The sequence below is a fragment of the Salmo trutta genome, chromosome 27 (genome assembly GCF_901001165.1).
Source record: "Salmo trutta chromosome 27, fSalTru1.1, whole genome shotgun sequence".
NCBI lineage: Eukaryota > Metazoa > Chordata > Actinopteri > Salmoniformes > Salmonidae > Salmo > Salmo trutta.
Genome location: NC_042983.1, coordinates 35,126,574 through 35,146,478, shown reverse-complemented (window position 1 = coordinate 35,146,478; position 19,905 = coordinate 35,126,574). Strand labels below are relative to the sequence as shown.

Sequence of the window (19,905 nt, the reverse complement as noted above, 5' to 3'; positions counted from 1 at the left end):
GCAACCAATGAACTAAACTAGAAATGGCACATCAGTGAGTTGTTTGGTATCTCTTCTATTTCTCTATATCTAACACATGGAAGTTAGCCATGAGAGAGAGAGAGACTCACCACTCCTGATGTGGGAAAGATGTCTTCCAGACTGCCGTTGGCTGCCCAGTGGATGGTCAGTCTCCTGAAGGTCCCTCGCCTCCTCTCAACACTCAGAGAGATAGGGTTGCCCTTCGTCAACTCCTCCACTTCCACAGATAGAGAGCCCTGGAGAGACAGCATCAGTGTCAGTACGCACTGTAATATCAGAAAGATTTTTACCTTTCAACTGTATTGGAAAATAAAATATGAGCATAGAGCGTTAGCACTATAAATGTTATGTATGTATAGACATAGAAATGCAAGCAACAGAAACCTATTTGGAAATTGACAGTGAATCAGAGTTAAACAACAGAGAGTACCTGTGTGAAGCCTATGACTCCATGGGCGTCATCATTGGTTGGAATTAGCACGGTCACCTGACCACCAAAGCCAATCTCAGCCCCTCCCTTGGGATTCTTCAGGACCACCCGGAACTGTTCGTCCTCCTCTGGGACATCGTCGTCGATGACGTTCACCGCAATCTCCAACTCCCGGTCACCGGGCACAAAACGCAACTCGCCATAGCTGAGAGTGAAATGCATTATGGTCAGAGAAGACAGCCACTGAAGAATGAACGAAAACCAACAGACACAAGTGACGACGTAAGTGACAATTTCCTCAAAGTTTGATCAAACATATGACCAATGCCTATGGTCTGAATGTAATGGCTTGCCATGGGAACAGTGGGGCACATCTGTACCTGGGTATGAAGTCGGAACGGTTGGAGACAGAGGTGAGCTCATACATAGTGGTGCCTGAGGGCTCGGTGGCTGCTAGGAGGTTCTTAGTGGTGTTGATGTAGGGGAGAGGGAGAGAGAGGAAGTTGGAGGCTGGAGGAGATGTGAGCACCAGGGAAAACAGCGTGATGTCAGACCTCCAGGTGTACAGCGCTGAGCCGTTGCTCCCAGCCAGCAGGAGATGGGCTACGAGACACACAGAGAGACACAGAGAGAGAGAGAGATACAGAGATACAGAGAGAGAGATACAGAGAGAGAAAGATACAGAGAACGAGAGAGAGAGAGAAAGATTCAGAGATACAGAGAGAGAGAGAGACACAGAGAGAGAGACACAGAGAGAGAGATTATCAAAATCCAGAAAAAAAATCCAGAAAAGAGCCGTTCAATTCTAACACCACCTAAAAGAAAGCAATTCCCAAACCTTCCATAATAAAGCCATCACCTACAGAGAGATGGAACTGGAGAAGAGCCCCCTAAACAAGCTGGTCCTGTGGCTCTGTGCATAAATACAAACAGAGTCCCAGGACAGCAACACAATTAGACCCAACCAAATCATGAGAAAACAAATAGATAATTACTTGACACATTGGAAAGAATCAACAAAAAAACAGAGTAAACTAGAATGTTATTTGGCCCTAAACAGAGAGTACATACTGTCAGAATACCTGACCACTGTGACTGACCCAAACTTAAGGAAATCTTGTACAGACTCAGTGAGCAGTGGTTCCTCCTTTAAAAGTTGCGAGTTTACGCCGCGGGACTTAGAGGTCATTCGTGGTTTAGTACGGTACCCTGCATCACCACTTCATTGGTCCAGACCAGCGCAATGGGGAGTTAGAGCACTGATTATGCTTTTGGGTCCTACTGTGTCTCTAACTGACAATGAATGGGTGACATAAACCTAAATAGAAACTGATAATTGTTCACGACTTCAGTATTACTTACTGTTGTTACACTAAGGTTTTTATAATTTTATTTTGTTAGGATTATTTGGCTCTTACTGTAGTACAGTAGCCCACTCCTGACTGACCACATTGTACAGTGGCTGAGTGGTGCAAAGGTCTAAGACACTGCATAGCAGTGCAAGCTGTGTTGCTACAGATGCTGGTTCAATACCCGTGCCGGTCTTGACTGGGAGACCCATGAGATGACTGTAGGTTTTTGGTTTCTCTCCCTCTAAAAACAGAAATAAATAATTCTAAATCACAAACTGGCTTTATTAACAAATTAGTAACAATGTCTCACCCCATGTTCAAGAATGGCCTTTTTCCTCGCTCATTTTACGTCATTTGAAATCCAAATCATCTCTAAAATATTTAAGGGGCATTGCACTAATAATGGTACTGACTAGGGAAACTTTCCCGCTGTTCCATTCTTAGTGCCAGTCTGCACGTTCAAACTAAAACAATGTAACTAACAATGGCATCTTTATACTTTAATTAATAGAATCATGATAAAAATACTCTTTCAAAAAAAAATGCTGATGTTTATTTAGTTATGGATCCATAACGAATTACTATGGGAATAAATATCACTGAATTACAGAAATATCCTCCAATCCTCTATATGTAATTATTGGCGGAGAGTCACATCATATTTTTCAATATTCTGTAGGCCTACCGTAGGCGACATGAGTCTCACTAGTGTTGAGTAATGTCCTGTTAAATGTGGTGTAGGTCTTATTTATTTAAAGAGCATATTGAAGTTAGAAGCAATAGGATTTGAAGCAATAGCCTACAACTATTTTAGCACCATTTCGCGGAGCTCTGAGACAAGCATGGGAACAGGTAAATCATCTCTGTTTGGGTATTGGTTAGACTAGAATTAAAAAAATAGAGTGCAGAAATGTTATGTTTTTAGTGTAACCTTTATTTAACTAGGCAAGTCAGTTAAGAACAACAGGACAGCCTACTACTTCCTCCCCGTCGGGGAATTGAACCCCTCGAGTACAGCCATTATTGAAGGCTATCAAATGTTTTTCAAAGATGCCCTCTGGTGGTCAAACTAGCACTAACTAGCCTTAATGGTACCAGTGGTTCACACTTAAATAACATGCCATAGAATTAAGAATAGAATAAAATAGAATAGCATGCCATAGAAATTCAAAGGACGAACCACTGTAGCCTTGCTATTGAGAAAGGCTGCCGAACGCAGACCTGGCTCTCAAGAGAATACAGGCTATGTGCACACTGCCCACAAAATGAGGTGGAAACTGAGCTGCACTTCCAACCTCTTGCCAAATGTATGACCATATTAGAGACACATGTTTCCCTCAGATTACACAGACCCACAAAGAATTTAAAAACAAACCCAATTTTGACAAACTCCCATATCTATTGGGTGAAATACCATCACAGCAGCAAGATTTGTGACCTGTTGCCACAAGAAACAGGCAACTAGTGAAGAACAAACACCATTGTGTGTGTGTGTGTGTGTGTGTGTGTGTGTGTGTGTGTGTGTGTGTGTGTGTGTGTGTGTGTGTGTGTACTCACTGATCCCTGAGGGTAGAGTGAAGGGCTGGGCAGAGGCCAGGCCAGGGTGGGGGATAGACTGGCTGTGCTGGGGGAACAGCTGCTGGGAACCCCATACAAACACCTCACAGGAGGAAGAGGAACCTGGGGATAGGAACACACACACGGACGGGTGGACGGACACACACACACATAGCTTTATGTTAGCCCTCTATTCTTTCATTCACAGGCGGTTCTGTTAGGTATGACACACCCAGCTACTATAAATTACATCCTCTGAGCCTGCCTGTGGTTTTCCATTGGCCTACAACACTGAGCGGTTTCCCATTGGCCTACTACACTGAGCGGTTTCCCATTGGCCTACTACACTGAGCGGTTTCCCATTGGCCTACTACACTGAGCGGTTTCCCATTGGCCTACAACACTGAGCGGTTTCCCATTGGCCTACTACACTGAGCGGTTTCCCATTGGCCTACAACACTGACAGGCTCTTCCGTTTCAACAGGCTCTTCCGTTGCGACGTCCCCCGGAGGCACATCTGCAAGCCTGCTAGCCCTGGCCAGCTAGCTGTCTGAATCGCCGTGTCTTCAGCTCGCCTAGCTACTCACTGGACCCTATGATCACTCGGCTACACATGCCTCTCCCTAATGTCAATATGCCTTTTCTATTGCTGTTTTGGTGAGTGATTATTGTCTTATTTCACTGTAAAGCCTCCAGCCCTGCTCAATATCTCTTCGCTAGACCTTTTGTTCCACGCCCACACACTTCATCTGGCTTAAATGGTGGCTCTAGAGACAAAACCTCTCTCATCGTCACTCAATGCCTAGGTTTACCTCCACTGTACTCACATCCTACCATACCCTTGTCTGTACATTATGCCTTGAATCTATTCTTCCTCGCCCAGAAATCTGCTCCTTTTACTCTACGTTCCAAACGCACTAGACGACCAGTTCTTATAGCCATTAGCCGTACCCTTACCCTACTCCTCCTCTGTTCCTCTGGTGATGTGGAGGTTAATCCAGGCCCTGCAGTGCCTAGCTCCCCTCCCATTCCCCAGGCGCTCTCATTTGTTGACTTCTGTAACCGTAAAAGCCTTGGTTTCATGCATGTTAACATTAGAAGCCTCCTCCCTAAGTTTGTTTTATTCACTGCTTTAGCACACTCCACCAACCCGGATGTCCTAGCCGTGTCTGAATCCTGGCTTAGGAAGGCCACCAAAAATCCGGAAATCTCCATCCCTAACTATAACATTTTCTGACAAGATAGAACTGCCAAAGGGGGCGGAGTTGCAATCTACTGCAGAGATAGCCTGCAGAGTTCTGTCTTACTATCCAGGTCTGTGCCCAAACAATTCGAGCTTTAACTTTTAAAAATCTACCTTTCCAGAAACAAGTCTCTCACCGTTGACGCTTGTTATAGACCCCCTTCAGCTCCCAGCTGTGCCCTGGACACCATATGTGAATTGATTGCCCCCATCTATCTTCAGAGTTTGTACTGTTAGGTGACCTAAACTGGGACATGCTTAACACCCCGGCCGTCCTACAATCTAAGCTAGATGCCCTCATTCTCACACAAATGATCAAGAAACCTACCAGGTACAACCCTAAATCCATAACCATGGGCACCCTCTTAGATATCATCCTGATCAACTTGCCCTCTAAATACACCTCTGCTGTCTTCAACCAGGATCTCAGCGATCACTGCCTCATTGCCTGCATGTGTAACGGGTTGTCGGTCAAACGACTACCCCTCATCCCTGTCAAACACTCCCTAAAACACTTCAGCGAGCAGGCCTTTCTAATCGACCTCGCCCGGGTATCCTGGAAGGATATTGACCTCATCCCGTCAGTAGAGGATGCCTGGTTGCTTTTTAAAAGTGCTTTCTTCACGATCTTAAAAAGCATGCCCCATTCAAAACATGTAGAACTAAGAACAGGTATACAGTTGGAAGTTTACATACACCTTAGCCAAATAGATTTAAACTCAGTTTTTCACAATTCCTGACATTTAATCCGAGTAAAAATTCCCTGTTTTAGGTCAGTTAGGATCACCACTTTATTTTAAGAATGTGAAATGTCAGAATAATAGTAGACAGAATGATTTATTTCAGCTTTTATTTCTTTCATCACATTCCCAGTGGGTCAGAAGTTTTCAAACACTCAATAAGTATTTGGTAGCATTGCCTTTAAATTGTTCAACTTGGGTCAAACGTTTCAGGTAGCCTTCCACAAGCTTCCCACAATAAGTTGGGTGAATGTTGGCCCATTCCTCCTGACAGAGCTGGTGTAACTGAGTCAGGTTTGTAGGCCTCCTTGCTCACACATGCTTTTTCAGTTCTGCCCACAAATTTTCTATAGGATTGAGGTCAGGGCTTTGTGATGGCCACTCCAATACCTTGACTTTGTTGTCCTTAAGCCATTTTGCCACAACTTTGGAAGTATGCATGAGGTCATTGTCCATTTGGAAGACCCATTTGCGACCAAGATTTTAACATCCTGACTGATGTCTTGAGATGTTGCTTCAATATATCTACATAATTTCCCTGCCTCATGATGCCATCTATTTTGTGAAGTGCACTAGTCCCTCCTACAGCAAAGCACCCCCACAACATGATGCTGCCACTCCCGTGCTTCACGGTTGGGATGGTGTTCCTCGGCATGCAAGCATCCCCCTTTCTTCAACCAAACATAGCGATGGTCATTATGGCCATCGTTTTTATTTTTGTTTCATCAGACCAGAGGACATTTCTCCAAAAAGTATGCTCTTTGTCCCCATGTGCAGTTGCAAACTGTAGTCTGGCTTTTTATGGCGGTTTTGGAGCAGTAGTTTCTTCCTTGCTGAATGGCCTTTCAGGTTATGTCGATATAGGACTTGTTTCACTGTGGATATACATACTTGTAGCGGTTTCCTCCAGCATCTTCACAAGGTCCTTTGCTGTTGTTCTGGGATTGATTTGCACTTTTCGCACCAAAGTACGTTCATCTTTAGGAGACAGAACGCGCCTCCTTCATGAGTGGTATGACAGCTGTGTGGTCCCATGGTGTTTATACTTGCGTACTATTGGTCGTACAGATGAACGTGGTACCTTCAGGAGTTTGGAAACTGCTCCCAAGGATGAACCAGACTTGTGGTTGTCTACAATTGTTTTTCTGAGTCTTGGGGGGTTTCTTTTGATTTTCCCATGATGTCAAGCAAAGAGGCACTGAGTTTGAAGGTAGGCCTTGAAATACATCCACAGGTACACCTCCAATTGACTCAAATTATGTAAATTAGCCTATCAGAAGCTTCTAAAGCCATGACATAATTCTCTGGAATTTTCCAAGCTGTTTAAAGGCACAGTCAACTTAGTGTATGTAAACTTCTTATCCACTGCAATTGTGATACAGTGAATTATAAGTGAAATAATCTGTTAGAAAAATTGTTAGAAAAATTACTTGTGTCATGCACAAAGTAGATTTCCTAACCCACTTGCCAAAACGATTTGTTTGTTAACAAGACATTTGTGGAGTGGTTGAAAAACGAGTTTTAATGACTCCAACCTAAGTGTATGTAAACTTCTGACTTCAACTATAGCCCTTGGTTCACCCCAGACTTGACTGCCCTTGACCAGCACAAAAACATTAGGTGGCATTCTGCATTAGCATCGAATAGCGCCTGCGATATGCAACTTTTCAAGGAAGTCAGGAACCAATATACACAGTCAGTTAGGAAAGCTAAGGCTAGCTTTTTCAAACAGAAATTTGCATCCTGTAGCACTAATTCCAACAAGTTTTGGGACACTGGAAAGTCCAAGGAGAATCAGAGCACCTCCTCCAAGCTGCCCACTGCACTGAGGATAGGAAACACTGTCACCACCAATAAATCTATTTTTTCCAATAAGCATTTTTCTACAGCTGGTCATGCTTTCCACCTGGCTACCCCTACCCCGGCCAACATCTCTGCAGCAACTCCCCCCCCCCCCGCCGCGGTCATCCCCCTCTTCAAAGGGGGAGACACTCTAGACCCAAACTGTTATAGACCTATATTCTTCCTGCCCTGCCTTTCTAAAATCTTCAAAAGCCAAGTTTTTTAATTTTTTTATTTCACCTTTATTTAACCAGGTAAGCTAGTTGAGAACAAGTTCTCATTTACAACTGCGACCAGACCAAGATAAAGCAAAGCAGTGCGACACAAACAACAACACAGAGTTACACATGAAATAAACAAGCGTACTGTAATAACACAATAGGGAAAAAAGGGGGAAAAAAGTCTATATACAGTGTTTAGCAAATTAACACAATTAACACAGTACGCTTGTTTATTTCATGTGTAACTCTGTGTTGTTGTTTGTGTCGCACTGCTTTGCTTTATCTTGATAGATGAGCAGATGGTGATGTGCAAGTAGAAATACTGGTGTGCAAAAGAGAAGAAAAGTAAATAAAAACAATATGGGGATGAGGTAGGTAGATTGGGTGGGCTATTTACAGATGGGCTATGTACAGCTGCAGCGATCGGTTAGCTGCTCAGATGCTGATGAAAGCCAAGTGAACAAACAGATCACCGACCATTTCGAATCCCAACGTACCTTCTCCACTATGCAATCTGGTTTCCGAGCTGGTCATGGGTGCACCTCAGCCACACTCAAGGTCCTAAATGATATCATAACCGCCATCAATAAAAGACAGTACTGTGCAGCCGTCTTCATCGACCTGACCAAGGCTTTCGACTCTGTCAATCACCGCATTCTTATTGGCAGACTCAACAGCCTTGACTTCTCTAATGACTGCCTCGCCTGGTTCACCAACTACTTCTCAGATAGAGTTCAGTGTGTCAAATCGGAGGGCCTGTTGTCCGGACCTCTGGCAGTCTCTATGGGGGTGCCACAGAGATCAATTCTCGGGCCGACTCTTTTCTCTGTATATATCAATGATGTCGCTCTTGCTGCTGGTGATTCTCTGATCCACCTCTACGCAGATGACACCATTCTGTATACATCTGGCCCTTCTTTGGACACTGTGCTAACAAACCTCCAAACAAGCTTCAATGCCGTACAACATTCCTTCCGTGGCCTCCAACTGCTTTAAATGCTAGTAAAACTAAGTGCATGCTCTTCAACCGATTGCTGCCCGCACCCTCCTGCCCGACTAGCATCACTACTCTGGACGGTTCTGACTTATAATATGTGGAGAACTACAAATACCTAGGTGTCTGGTTAGAGTGTAAACTCTCCTTCCAGACTCACATTAAAACTTCTTCAGGCTAGGGTCTATTTTTCTCCACTTCCTGTCTGACTGACGTGCCCAGAAGACAGGATATGCATATAATTGGTACCATTGGATAGAAAACACTTTGAAGTTTGTAGAAATACTACACTGAGTGGTTTACCATTGGCCTACTACACTGAGCCATTTCCCATTGGCCTACTACACTGAGCCGTTTCCCATTGGCCTACTACACTGAGCCGTTTCCCATTGGCCTACTACACTGAGCCGTTTCCCATTGGCCTACTACACTGAGCGGTTTCCCATTGGCCTACTACACTGAGCGGTTTCCCATTGGCCTACAACACTGAGCCTTCCAGGAAACTCACATCGTAGAGATTACCTACTTCCCTTATGTGGAAGGCACTGCTCCAATATACATAAGTACTTTTGTCGCCTTACTCCCTCCCGTCTGTGCACACAAACCATGTTTTGTCAACAGTGGATTGGGGACACATTAACTATGCCTGGTAAGTATCATATCTGCACCTTACCATCTCTGCACCACATAAGCCACGTCACCACCTCTGCACCACATGAGACACTTCTTTATCTCTGCACCACATGAGACACTTCTTTATCTCTGCACCACATGAGACACTTCTTTATCTCTGCACCACATGAGACTTCTTTATCTCTGCACCACATAAGCCACGTCACCATCTCTGCACCACATAAGCCACGTCACCATCTCTGCACCACATAAGCCACTTATATACAAAATTGCACCATAGCAAAACGTCAACATAGAAGATTTTAGATTGCAAAGACAAATACAGAGGACGTGGTTTGTAGAGAAGTTCACATGAGGTCACCTTCGGTGACGACCAAAAGAAGAGTGTCTGCTCCTTTGTTGAGAGACTCTACTTGTTGAGCTCTGCTGCTGACAGGCAGAGGCCTAGGGTTCTGGAAGTGCCCTCCACTCCACTGGAACAGCACACAGCCGTCCCCCGTCTTTCTCCTCACACAGACAACCAGGTAGAGGCTGGTCACATGGGAGAACGGAGACACGATGAGGACACCCTGAAGCTCCAGGCTCTGATGGAGAGCCAAGACACTTCCGGTCCAAACGAACACCTGGTAGAAACAAGACAAGTTAGCTACTAGCTAGTCGAGATCAACTCCAGGTGGTGTGGTCTAAATCCATTGGCCGTTTTAATTTGAATGACAATCGTAATGTGGTGGTGTGCATGTCGATATCATGTCCTGGAGCACCTGTACTGTACAGGTATGTCTCATAGGTTATGGCAAGTTCATTTTAACCCCCAAACTCACCTGGCTTGAGGCAATCAAGTAGTGTTTTTTTTCAATGGAGAAGTGTTTAACATCAAGAGCTTCAACAGCCAGTGATTGTTCCTATGGGGAAAAGGTTTGATGTTGTATAGAATGAATACATTACTCAACATAATGCCACTGACATGGAGTGACTATCAAAAAGATAACTAACCATAGGAACTGAAGGCCAATGAGTGATTGATTTATAGTAAGTCATTGATTACTATGCAGATCTTACATAATGTCTGCAGGCAGAAAACACATCATAAGGACCACAAATGAAAAGACAACAGTCAAGTCCAAAAAATAACAGGCTTCACCAGGGTTAGATTGAGGTCCTGTTGCACTCTGAACAGGCTGAGGTTGACAGCAGGGGAGTCCGGGAGGGCGCCATGTGTGATCGCTACATAGGATGAGCCGTTCACAGAGAAACCCACACACATCCTAGGGTCCTGGATCGTCACCGACTGAAAACAAGAGAGAATTATATGTATATACATTTTAGCCATTTAGCAGATGGTCTTATCCAGAGCGACATACAGGATCAATTAGGATTAAGTGCCTTGCTCAAGGGGACATAAACATTTTCACCTAGTTGGCTTGGGGATTCAAACCAGCAACCTTTCGGTTACTGGCCCAACGCTCTTAACCACTAGACTACCTGCCGCCCCATAGTGCAATCAGGCATCATGATATACAGTAAATAGACTGATGCATATGTGTATGCAACACAAAGCAAGGCAGTTTTCTAAAAGCTGTTCTGGTTGAGTCGTTAATGTCTTCCTTCCCTTGTTGACCACTACCCCTTCATCTTTCTGGCCTCCTATGTAGTTCAACTACTGTCCCTACAGTGCCTTCAGTAACTATTCACATCCCTTGACTTTTTCAACAAGTTTTGTGTTACAGCCTGAATTAAAAATGGATTCAATTGAGATTTTGTGTCACTGGCTTACACACAATAAACCATGTCAAAGTGGAATTATGTTTTTAGAAATGTTTACAAATGTATTAAAAATGAAAAGCTGAAATGTGTTGAGTCAATAGGTATTCAACACCTTTGTTATGCAAGCTTAAATAAGTTCAGGAGTAAAAATGTGCTTAACAAGTCACATAATACGTTGCATGGACTATGGCAATAATAGTATTCAACATGATTTTTGAATGACTACCTCATCTCTGTACCACACACATACAGATAATTGTAAGGTCCCTCAGTCGAGCAGTGAATTTCAAGCACAGATTCAACCACAAAGACCAGGGAGGTTTTCCTATGCCTCACAAAGAAGGGAACTTATTGGTAAAAAAAAAAAAGCAGATACTGAATAACCCTTTGAGCATGGTAAAGTTATTAATTACACTTTGGATGGTGCATCAATACACTCAGTCACTACAATGATATTGGCATCCTTCCTAACTCAGTAGCTGGAGAGAAGCAAACCGCTCTGGAATTTCACCATGAGGCCAATGATGACTTTAAAAAGTTAGAGTTCAATGGCTGTGATAGGAAAAAACTGAGGATCAACAACATTGTAGTTACTCCACAATACAACAACATTGTAGTTACTCCACAATCTAAATGACAAATTGAAAAGAAGGAAGCCTGTACAGAATACAAATACTCCAAAACATGAATCATGGTTGCAATAAGGTACTAAAGTAATACTGCAAAAAAATTGGCTAACAAATTAACTTTATGTCCTCAATACAAAGCGTTATGTTTGGGGCAAATCCAACACATCAAGGTGTCGTGTCTGTGACTATCATTAATTGTGAAGACTGTTATTTTATCAAATCAATTCTCTATTGGTATTATTATTATTATGTGATTAAACTAATAACGCAAACTTTAATTAAATAGGAAGTCGGGGCACCACGGGAAAATGTTTAGTCTCCAGTTTCCGAATTGACTCTTCAGATATTTTCATATCTTATCAATTAGTCTTCTATTAATTAATTATTAATTGTTACCTCATTAGTCTCATTCCAAACATCGTAAAATCTTTGGTTATCTGCACGAACGCTAGTTTCCATCATGAATCACCAATATTCAAATTGACTTAATTATTTATTTACTAACTAACTAACTTACCCAGAAAGACTCACAGCTATAATCGGTGCAAAGGGGTATTCTAACATGTATTGACTCAGGGGTGTGAATACTTATGTAAATTATATATTTCTGTATTTCATTTTCAATAAATTTGCTAACATTTCTAGAAATATGTTTTCACTTTGTCTTGGAGTATTGTGTATAGACGGGTGAGAAAAAAAAGTCAAGGGATATCAATACTTTCTGAAAGCACTGTATATAGTTCAACTATTGTACCTATGTAGTTTAGCCTAGCAGAGGCTAAGATGGAGCTTATAGCTAAGCCTATACTAAGCCTATAAGAGGCCAAGATAAGCTATGCAATAAGTTCTATCAGAGGTCAATATGGAGCTTTTGCTTAGCCTATCAGGGGTCAAGGTGGATATTTTTGCTTAGCCTAAAAGAGGTAAATATGCAGCATATTGCTTAGCCAATTACCATATTACTTATAGCTGCCACATCCTCTCCGATCTCCACCTGCTTAGGGTGTAGGGTCTAGGGGTCGATATGGAATTGGGCTATAGGATAGTGTTTAGATACATCACTAGATTACCTGTATAGGCACCAACACCCCCTGCCACCTGTAAAGAGTGGCGTGGGTCTGGTTGGAGCCTCCAGTTGAGGGCCTGTCTAGCCTCATGGCCAGAGGAGATGCTCCACCAGCCAGGGAACACCAGCCTGAGGTGGGGGTCTCTGGGAAGATCTGATACACTGCCATCACTGGAAGACTCCCCTCTGAAAATTGACTAGTATAATCACTGTATATCATGGTGAACATATGAATACAGACCTGGAAATGAAATGACCACTATGACATTAACTGAGTGCAGAAATGAAGTTCCTAGCCCATCTTACCTACGGCAACAGCTGTGTCCGACTGAGTATCCCACTCCACACTGACCGCTGCCTCCAGACCTTTACTGCGGGACACAGTCAAGAACACGGTCCTACCGCCCTCCTTCCCCACCACAGAGCTATCAGTCCTGCAGAGATAGATGTACATGTGTGACGTGTGTGAGGATTTGTGTGTGTGTGCGTGCATGTTTGTATGTGTGATTGCATGTATGCGCATGTGCGTGTGTGAGTGTGATCCAGTGTTCGCTCACCTGTTGAGGGAGGAGGCGATGTGGAAGAGGCCCAGAGGGGCGGAGTTTTGCAGCACAGTGATGACTGTGTAGAGTGTGTCTCCAAGCCGAGCCCCTCCAGTTGGACTGGACAGGGTCAACGTGAATGTCTCGTTCACCTCAGGCTCAGCGTCCAGAACTGCCCAGATCTCCAAAGTCTACAACACGTCAGAGATCATCAACCGACACGTCAGAGATCATCAACACGTCAGAGATCATCAACCAACATGTCAGAGAACATCAACCAACACATCAGAGAATATCAACCAACACGTCAGAGAACATCAACCAACACGTCAGAGAATATCAACCAACACGTCAGAGATCATCAACCAACACATCAGAGAACATCAACACATCAGAGAACATCAACACGTCAGAGATCATCAACCAACACGTCAGAGATCATCAACCAACACGTCAGAGAACATCAACCAACACGTCAGAGATCATCAACCAACACGTCAGAGATCATCAACCAACACATCAGAGATCATCAACCAACACGTCAGAGAACATCAACCAACACATCAGAGAATATCAACCAACACATCAGAGAACATCAACCCACACGTCAGAGATCATCAACCAACACGTCAGAGATCATCAACCAACACGTCAGAGAACATCAACCAACACGTCAGAGAATATCAACCAACACATCAGAGAACATCAACCCACACGTCAGAGAACATCAACCAACACGTCAGAGAATATCAACCAACACATCAGAGAACATCAACACATCAGAGAACATCAACACGTCAGAGATCATCAACCAACACAACAGAGAACATCAACCAACACATCAGAGATCATCAACCAACACCTCAGAGAACATCAACCAACACGTCAGAGAACATCAACCAACACGTCAGAGAACATCAACACATCAGAGATCATCAACACATCAGAGATCATCAACCGACACGTCAGAGAGCATCAACCAACACGTCAGAGATCATCAACACATCAGAGATCATCAACCAACACATCAGAGATCATCAACCAACACGTCAGAGAATATCAACCAACACGTCAGAGAACATCAAATCAAATCAAATCAAATTTATTTATATAGCCCTTCGTATATCAGCTGAAATCTCAAAGTGCTGTACAGAAACCCAGCCTAAAACCCCAAACAGCAAGCAATGCATGTGAAAGAGGCACGGTGGCTAGGAAAAACTCCATAGGAAAAACTCCCTAGAAAGGCCAAAAACCTAGGAAGAAACCTAGAGAGGAACCAGGCTATGAGGGGTGGCCAGTCCTCTTCTCAACCAACACGTCAGAGATCATCAACCAACACGTCAGAGATCATCAACACGTCAGAGATCATCAACCAACACGTCAGAGATCATCAACCGACACATCAGAGATCATCAACCAACACATCAGAGAACATCAACCAACACATCAGAGATCATCAACCAACACATCAGAGAACATCAACCAACACGTCAGAGATCATCAACCAACACGTCAGAGATCATCAACCAACACGTCAGAGAATATCAACCAACACATCAGAGATCATCAACCAACACATCAGAGAACATCAACCAACACGTCAGAGATCATCAACCAACACGTCAGAGATCATCAACCAACACGTCAGAGATCATCAACCAACACGTCAGAGAACATCAACCAACACATCAGAGATCATCAACCAACACGTCAGAGATCATCAACCAACACATCAGAGATCATCAACACATCAGAGAACATCAACCAACACCTCAGAGAACATCAACACATCAGAGATCATCAACCAACATATCAGAGAACATCAACACGTCAGAGATCATCAACCAACACGTCAGAGAACATCAACCAACACGTCAGAGAACATCAACCAACACGTCAGAGATCATCAACACATCAGAGAACATCAACCAACACATCAGAGAATATCAACCAACACATCAGAGAACATCAACCAACACGTCAGAGAACATCAACCAACACGTCAGAGAACATCAACACGTCAGAGATCATCAACACATCAGAGAACATCAACCAACACATCAGAGATCATCAACCAACACGTCAGAGATCATCAACCAACACATCAGAGAACATCAACCAACACGTCAGAGAACATCAACCAACACGTCAGAGAACATCAACCAACACATCAGAGAATATCAACCCACACGTCAGAGAACATCAACCAACACATCAGAGATCATCAACCAACACGTCAGAGAACATCAACCAACACGTCAGAGATCATCAACCAACACGTCAGAGATCATCAACCAACACGTCAGAGAATATCAACCAACACGTCAGAGATCATCAACCAACACATCAGAGAACATCAACCAACACGTCAGAGATCATCAACCAACACATCAGAGATCATCAACCAACACGTCAGAGATCATCAACCAACACATCAGAGAACATCAACCAACACATCAGAGATCATCAACCAACACGTCAGAGATCATCAACCAACACATCAGAGATCATCAACACATCAGAGAACATCAACCAACACCTCAGAGAACATCAACACATCAGAGAACATCAACCAACACGTCAGAGAACATCAACCAACACCTCAGAGAACATCAACCAACACGTCAGAGAACATCAACCAACACGTCAGAGATCATCAACACATCAGAGAACATCAACCAACACATCAGAGATCATCAACCAACACGTCAGAGATCATCAACCAACACGTCAGAGAACATCAACCAACACGTCAGAGATCATCAACCAACACGTCAGAGATCATCAACCAACACGTCAGAGAACATCAACCAACACGTCAGAGAACATCAACACATCAGAGAACATCAACCCACACGTCAGAGAACATCAACCAACACGTCAGAGAACATCAACCAACACATCAGAGAACATCAACCAACACATCAGAGAACATCAACACATCAGAGAACATCAACACGTCAGAGATCATCAACCAACACAACAGAGATCATCAACCAACACCTCAGAGAATATCAACCAACACGTCAGAGAACATCAACCAACACGTCAGAGAACATCAACCAACACATCAGAGATCATCAACACGTCAGAGATCATCAACCAACACATCAGAGAACATCAACCAACACATCAGAGAACATCAACCAACACGTCAGAGAACATCAACACATCAGAGATCATCAACACGTCAGAGATCATCAACCAACACAACAGAGATCATCAACCAACACCTCAGAGAACATCAAACAACACGTCAGAGAACATCAACCAACACGTCAGAGATCATCAACACGTCAGAGATCATCAACCAACACATCAGAGATCATCAACCAACACGTCAGAGAATATCAACCAACACGTCAGAGAACATCAAATCAAATCAAATCAAATTTATTTATATAGCCCTTCGTATATCAGCTGAAATCTCAAAGTGCTGTACAGAAACCCAGCCTAAAACCCCAAACAGCAAGCAATGCATGTGAAAGAGGCACGGTGGCTAGGAAAAACTCCCTAGGAAAAACTCCCTAGAAAGGCCAAAAACCTAGGAAGAAACCTAGAGAGGAACCAGGCTATGAGGGGTGGCCAGTCCTCTTCTCAACCAACACGTCAGAGATCATCAACCAACACGTCAGAGATCATCAACACGTCAGAGATCATCAACCAACACGTCAGAGATCATCAACCGACACATCAGAGATCATCAACCAACACATCAGAGAACATCAACCAACACATCAGAGATCATCAACCAACATATCAGAGAACATCAACACGTCAGAGATCATCAACCAACACGTCAGAGAACATCAACCAACACGTCAGAGAACATCAACCAACACGTCAGAGAACATCAACCAACACGTCAGAGAACATCAACACGTCAGAGATCATCAACACATCAGAGAACATCAACCAACACATCAGAGATCATCAACCAACACGTCAGAGATCATCAACCAACACATCAGAGAACATCAACCAACACGTCAGAGAACATCAACCAACACGTCAGAGAACATCAACCAACACATCAGAGAATATCAACCCACACGTCAGAGAACATCAACCAACACATCAGAGATCATCAACCAACACGTCAGAGAACATCAACCAACACGTCAGAGATCATCAACCAACACGTCAGAGATCATCAACCAACACGTCAGAGAATATCAACCAACACGTCAGAGATCATCAACCAACACATCAGAGAACATCAACCAACACGTCAGAGATCATCAACCAACACGTCAGAGATCATCAACCAACACGTCAGAGATCATCAACCAACACGTCAGAGAACATCAACCAACACATCAGAGATCATCAACCAACACGTCAGAGATCATCAACCAACACATCAGAGATCATCAACACATCAGAGAACATCAACCAACACCTCAGAGAACATCAACACATCAGAGATCATCAACCAACATATCAGAGAACATCAACACGTCAGAGATCATCAACCAACACGTCAGAGAACATCAACCAACACGTCAGAGAACATCAACCAACACGTCAGAGATCATCAACACATCAGAGAACATCAACCAACACATCAGAGAATATCAACCAACACATCAGAGAACATCAACCAACACGTCAGAGAACATCAACCAACACGTCAGAGAACATCAACACGTCAGAGATCATCAACACATCAGAGAACATCAACCAACACATCAGAGATCATCAACCAACACGTCAGAGATCATCAACCAACACATCAGAGAACATCAACCAACACGTCAGAGAACATCAACCAACACGTCAGAGAACATCAACCAACACATCAGAGAATATCAACCCACACGTCAGAGAACATCAACCAACACATCAGAGATCATCAACCAACACGTCAGAGAACATCAACCAACACGTCAGAGATCATCAACCAACACGTCAGAGATCATCAACCAACACGTCAGAGAATATCAACCAACACGTCAGAGATCATCAACCAACACATCAGAGAACATCAACCAACACGTCAGAGATCATCAACCAACACGTCAGAGATCATCAACCAACACGTCAGAGATCATCAACCAACACTTCAGAGAACATCAACCAACACATCAGAGATCATCAACCAACACGTCAGAGATCATCAACCAACACATCAGAGATCATCAACACATCAGAGAACATCAACCAACACCTCAGAGAACATCAACACATCAGAGAACATCAACCAACACATCAGAGAACATCAACACATCAGAGATCATCAACACGTCAGAGATCATCAACCAACACGTCAGAGATCATCAACCAACACGTCAGAGAACATCAACCAACACGTCAGAGATCATCAACCAACACGTCAGAGAATATCAACCAACACGTCAGAGATCATCAACCAACACGTCAGAGATCATCAACCAACACGTCAGAGATCATCAACACATCAGAGATCATTAGTACATCAGACAACATCAGCACATCAGAGATGAGAATATAAAGGGCTTCATAGCCTCCCTGACCTCTGTGCTTCCAAGGTACTGAAACACATTAATTAAGAGAAGATTTCTATACTTAACAGCCTTTATATTCTCCAAATAACACTCCTCTTGCCTTCATATCAATTATCTCAATTATCCAATACATATCTTCAATCTTTTCGATCAATTATCCAATATATATATGTCTTCAATCAATTATCCAATATACTGTATATCTTTAATCAATTATCCAATATATATCTTCAATCAATTATCCAATATACTGTATATCTTCAATCAATTATCCAATATATATCTTCAATCAATTATCCAATATACTATATATCTTCAATCAATTATCCAATATATATCTTCAATCTTTTCAATCAATTATCCAATATACTGTATGTCTTTAATCAATTATCCAATATATATCTTCAATCTTTTCAATCAATTATCCAATATATATCTTCAATCAATTATCCAATATACTGTATATCTTTAATCAATTATCCAATATATATCTTCAATCAATTAATTTAATTATCCAATATATATCTTCAATCAATTAATTTAATTATCCAATATATATCTTCAATCAATTCAATCAGTTCAATCAGTTCTCCTGTATCTATACCAGGGATGGGCAACTGACGGATTTTTGTAGGTCCACGGATCAATTTCCACAAAATTAAAATGTTTTGGAATCCAGTCGGCTTCTCAACTTACTGTTGAAAGTTAGAATAGTAGAATACACAAGGTGCAATATTTGAAATTTTTCTCTTGTTATGTCAGTCACTCAATTAGCCCATGTCAGCTAAAAAGTTGATTTTGTTAGTCACTCTCACTCAGATGGCATTTGAAAACATTTCTCTCCACAAAATTTGTATAATTGCAGAAAAGTAGCTGTAAAATTGCTAAATATTTTCTCCGCCCTATGGCAAAATGTGTAGAATTGCTCTAAAACTTAAACATAGATGTTTTTCTCTCAGCTGTCAAGAGAGGGGCCGCTGAAATGTTTTGCTTTGATCCCACTGACCTTGAACTTGACTCCGTCCTCCAGCACCACAAAGCCCTGCCAGGGTATGAGGTCGTCCTGGGCCAGTGTTCCGTTGGCGTTTGTAATGGTGAACTGGACAGTGACGGTGCCGAAGGTGCCCTGGGGTGGGTCACGCACCACGTACAGGGTGGCAACGCTCTCCCCCAGCCCGGACAGCGATGTGGGCTCCCTCAGCAGGAAGGGCTGGCTGCTGTTGAAGGATATGACACCGTGGCCATCGTCGCTGGCCAAGATGTTCACCGTTGCTACAGGCGACAGGGGAGAAAGGGAGAGCAGTTTTCACCAGAGAGTATGTCATATTTCATGTGTGAAACCACAGGTACGTAGTCTAGTGTTTCCCAACTCCAGTCCTCCAGTT

At 43.0% G+C, this 19,905-nt stretch overlaps 1 protein-coding gene across 1 annotated transcript in view; it reads right to left on the bottom strand.

Moving 5' to 3' along the window:
- The window catches only part of LOC115165095 (adhesion G-protein coupled receptor V1), a 244,458-nt gene that overhangs the window by 159,030 nt on the left and 65,523 nt on the right, over positions 1 to 19,905 (bottom strand). The window contains exons 42-52 of the mRNA XM_029718130.1: positions 19,527 to 19,792; positions 13,050 to 13,225; positions 12,799 to 12,926; positions 12,497 to 12,678; positions 10,175 to 10,321; positions 9,855 to 9,935; positions 9,395 to 9,656; positions 3,361 to 3,483; positions 832 to 1,054; positions 452 to 656; positions 111 to 257 (exon numbers count right to left, since the gene is read on the bottom strand). Coding sequence (XP_029573990.1) covers positions 111 to 257; positions 452 to 656; positions 832 to 1,054; positions 3,361 to 3,483; positions 9,395 to 9,656; positions 9,855 to 9,935; positions 10,175 to 10,321; positions 12,497 to 12,678; positions 12,799 to 12,926; positions 13,050 to 13,225; positions 19,527 to 19,792 — 1,940 coding nt within the window. The remainder of the gene's footprint in view (positions 1 to 110; positions 258 to 451; positions 657 to 831; positions 1,055 to 3,360; positions 3,484 to 9,394; positions 9,657 to 9,854; positions 9,936 to 10,174; positions 10,322 to 12,496; positions 12,679 to 12,798; positions 12,927 to 13,049; positions 13,226 to 19,526; positions 19,793 to 19,905) is intronic.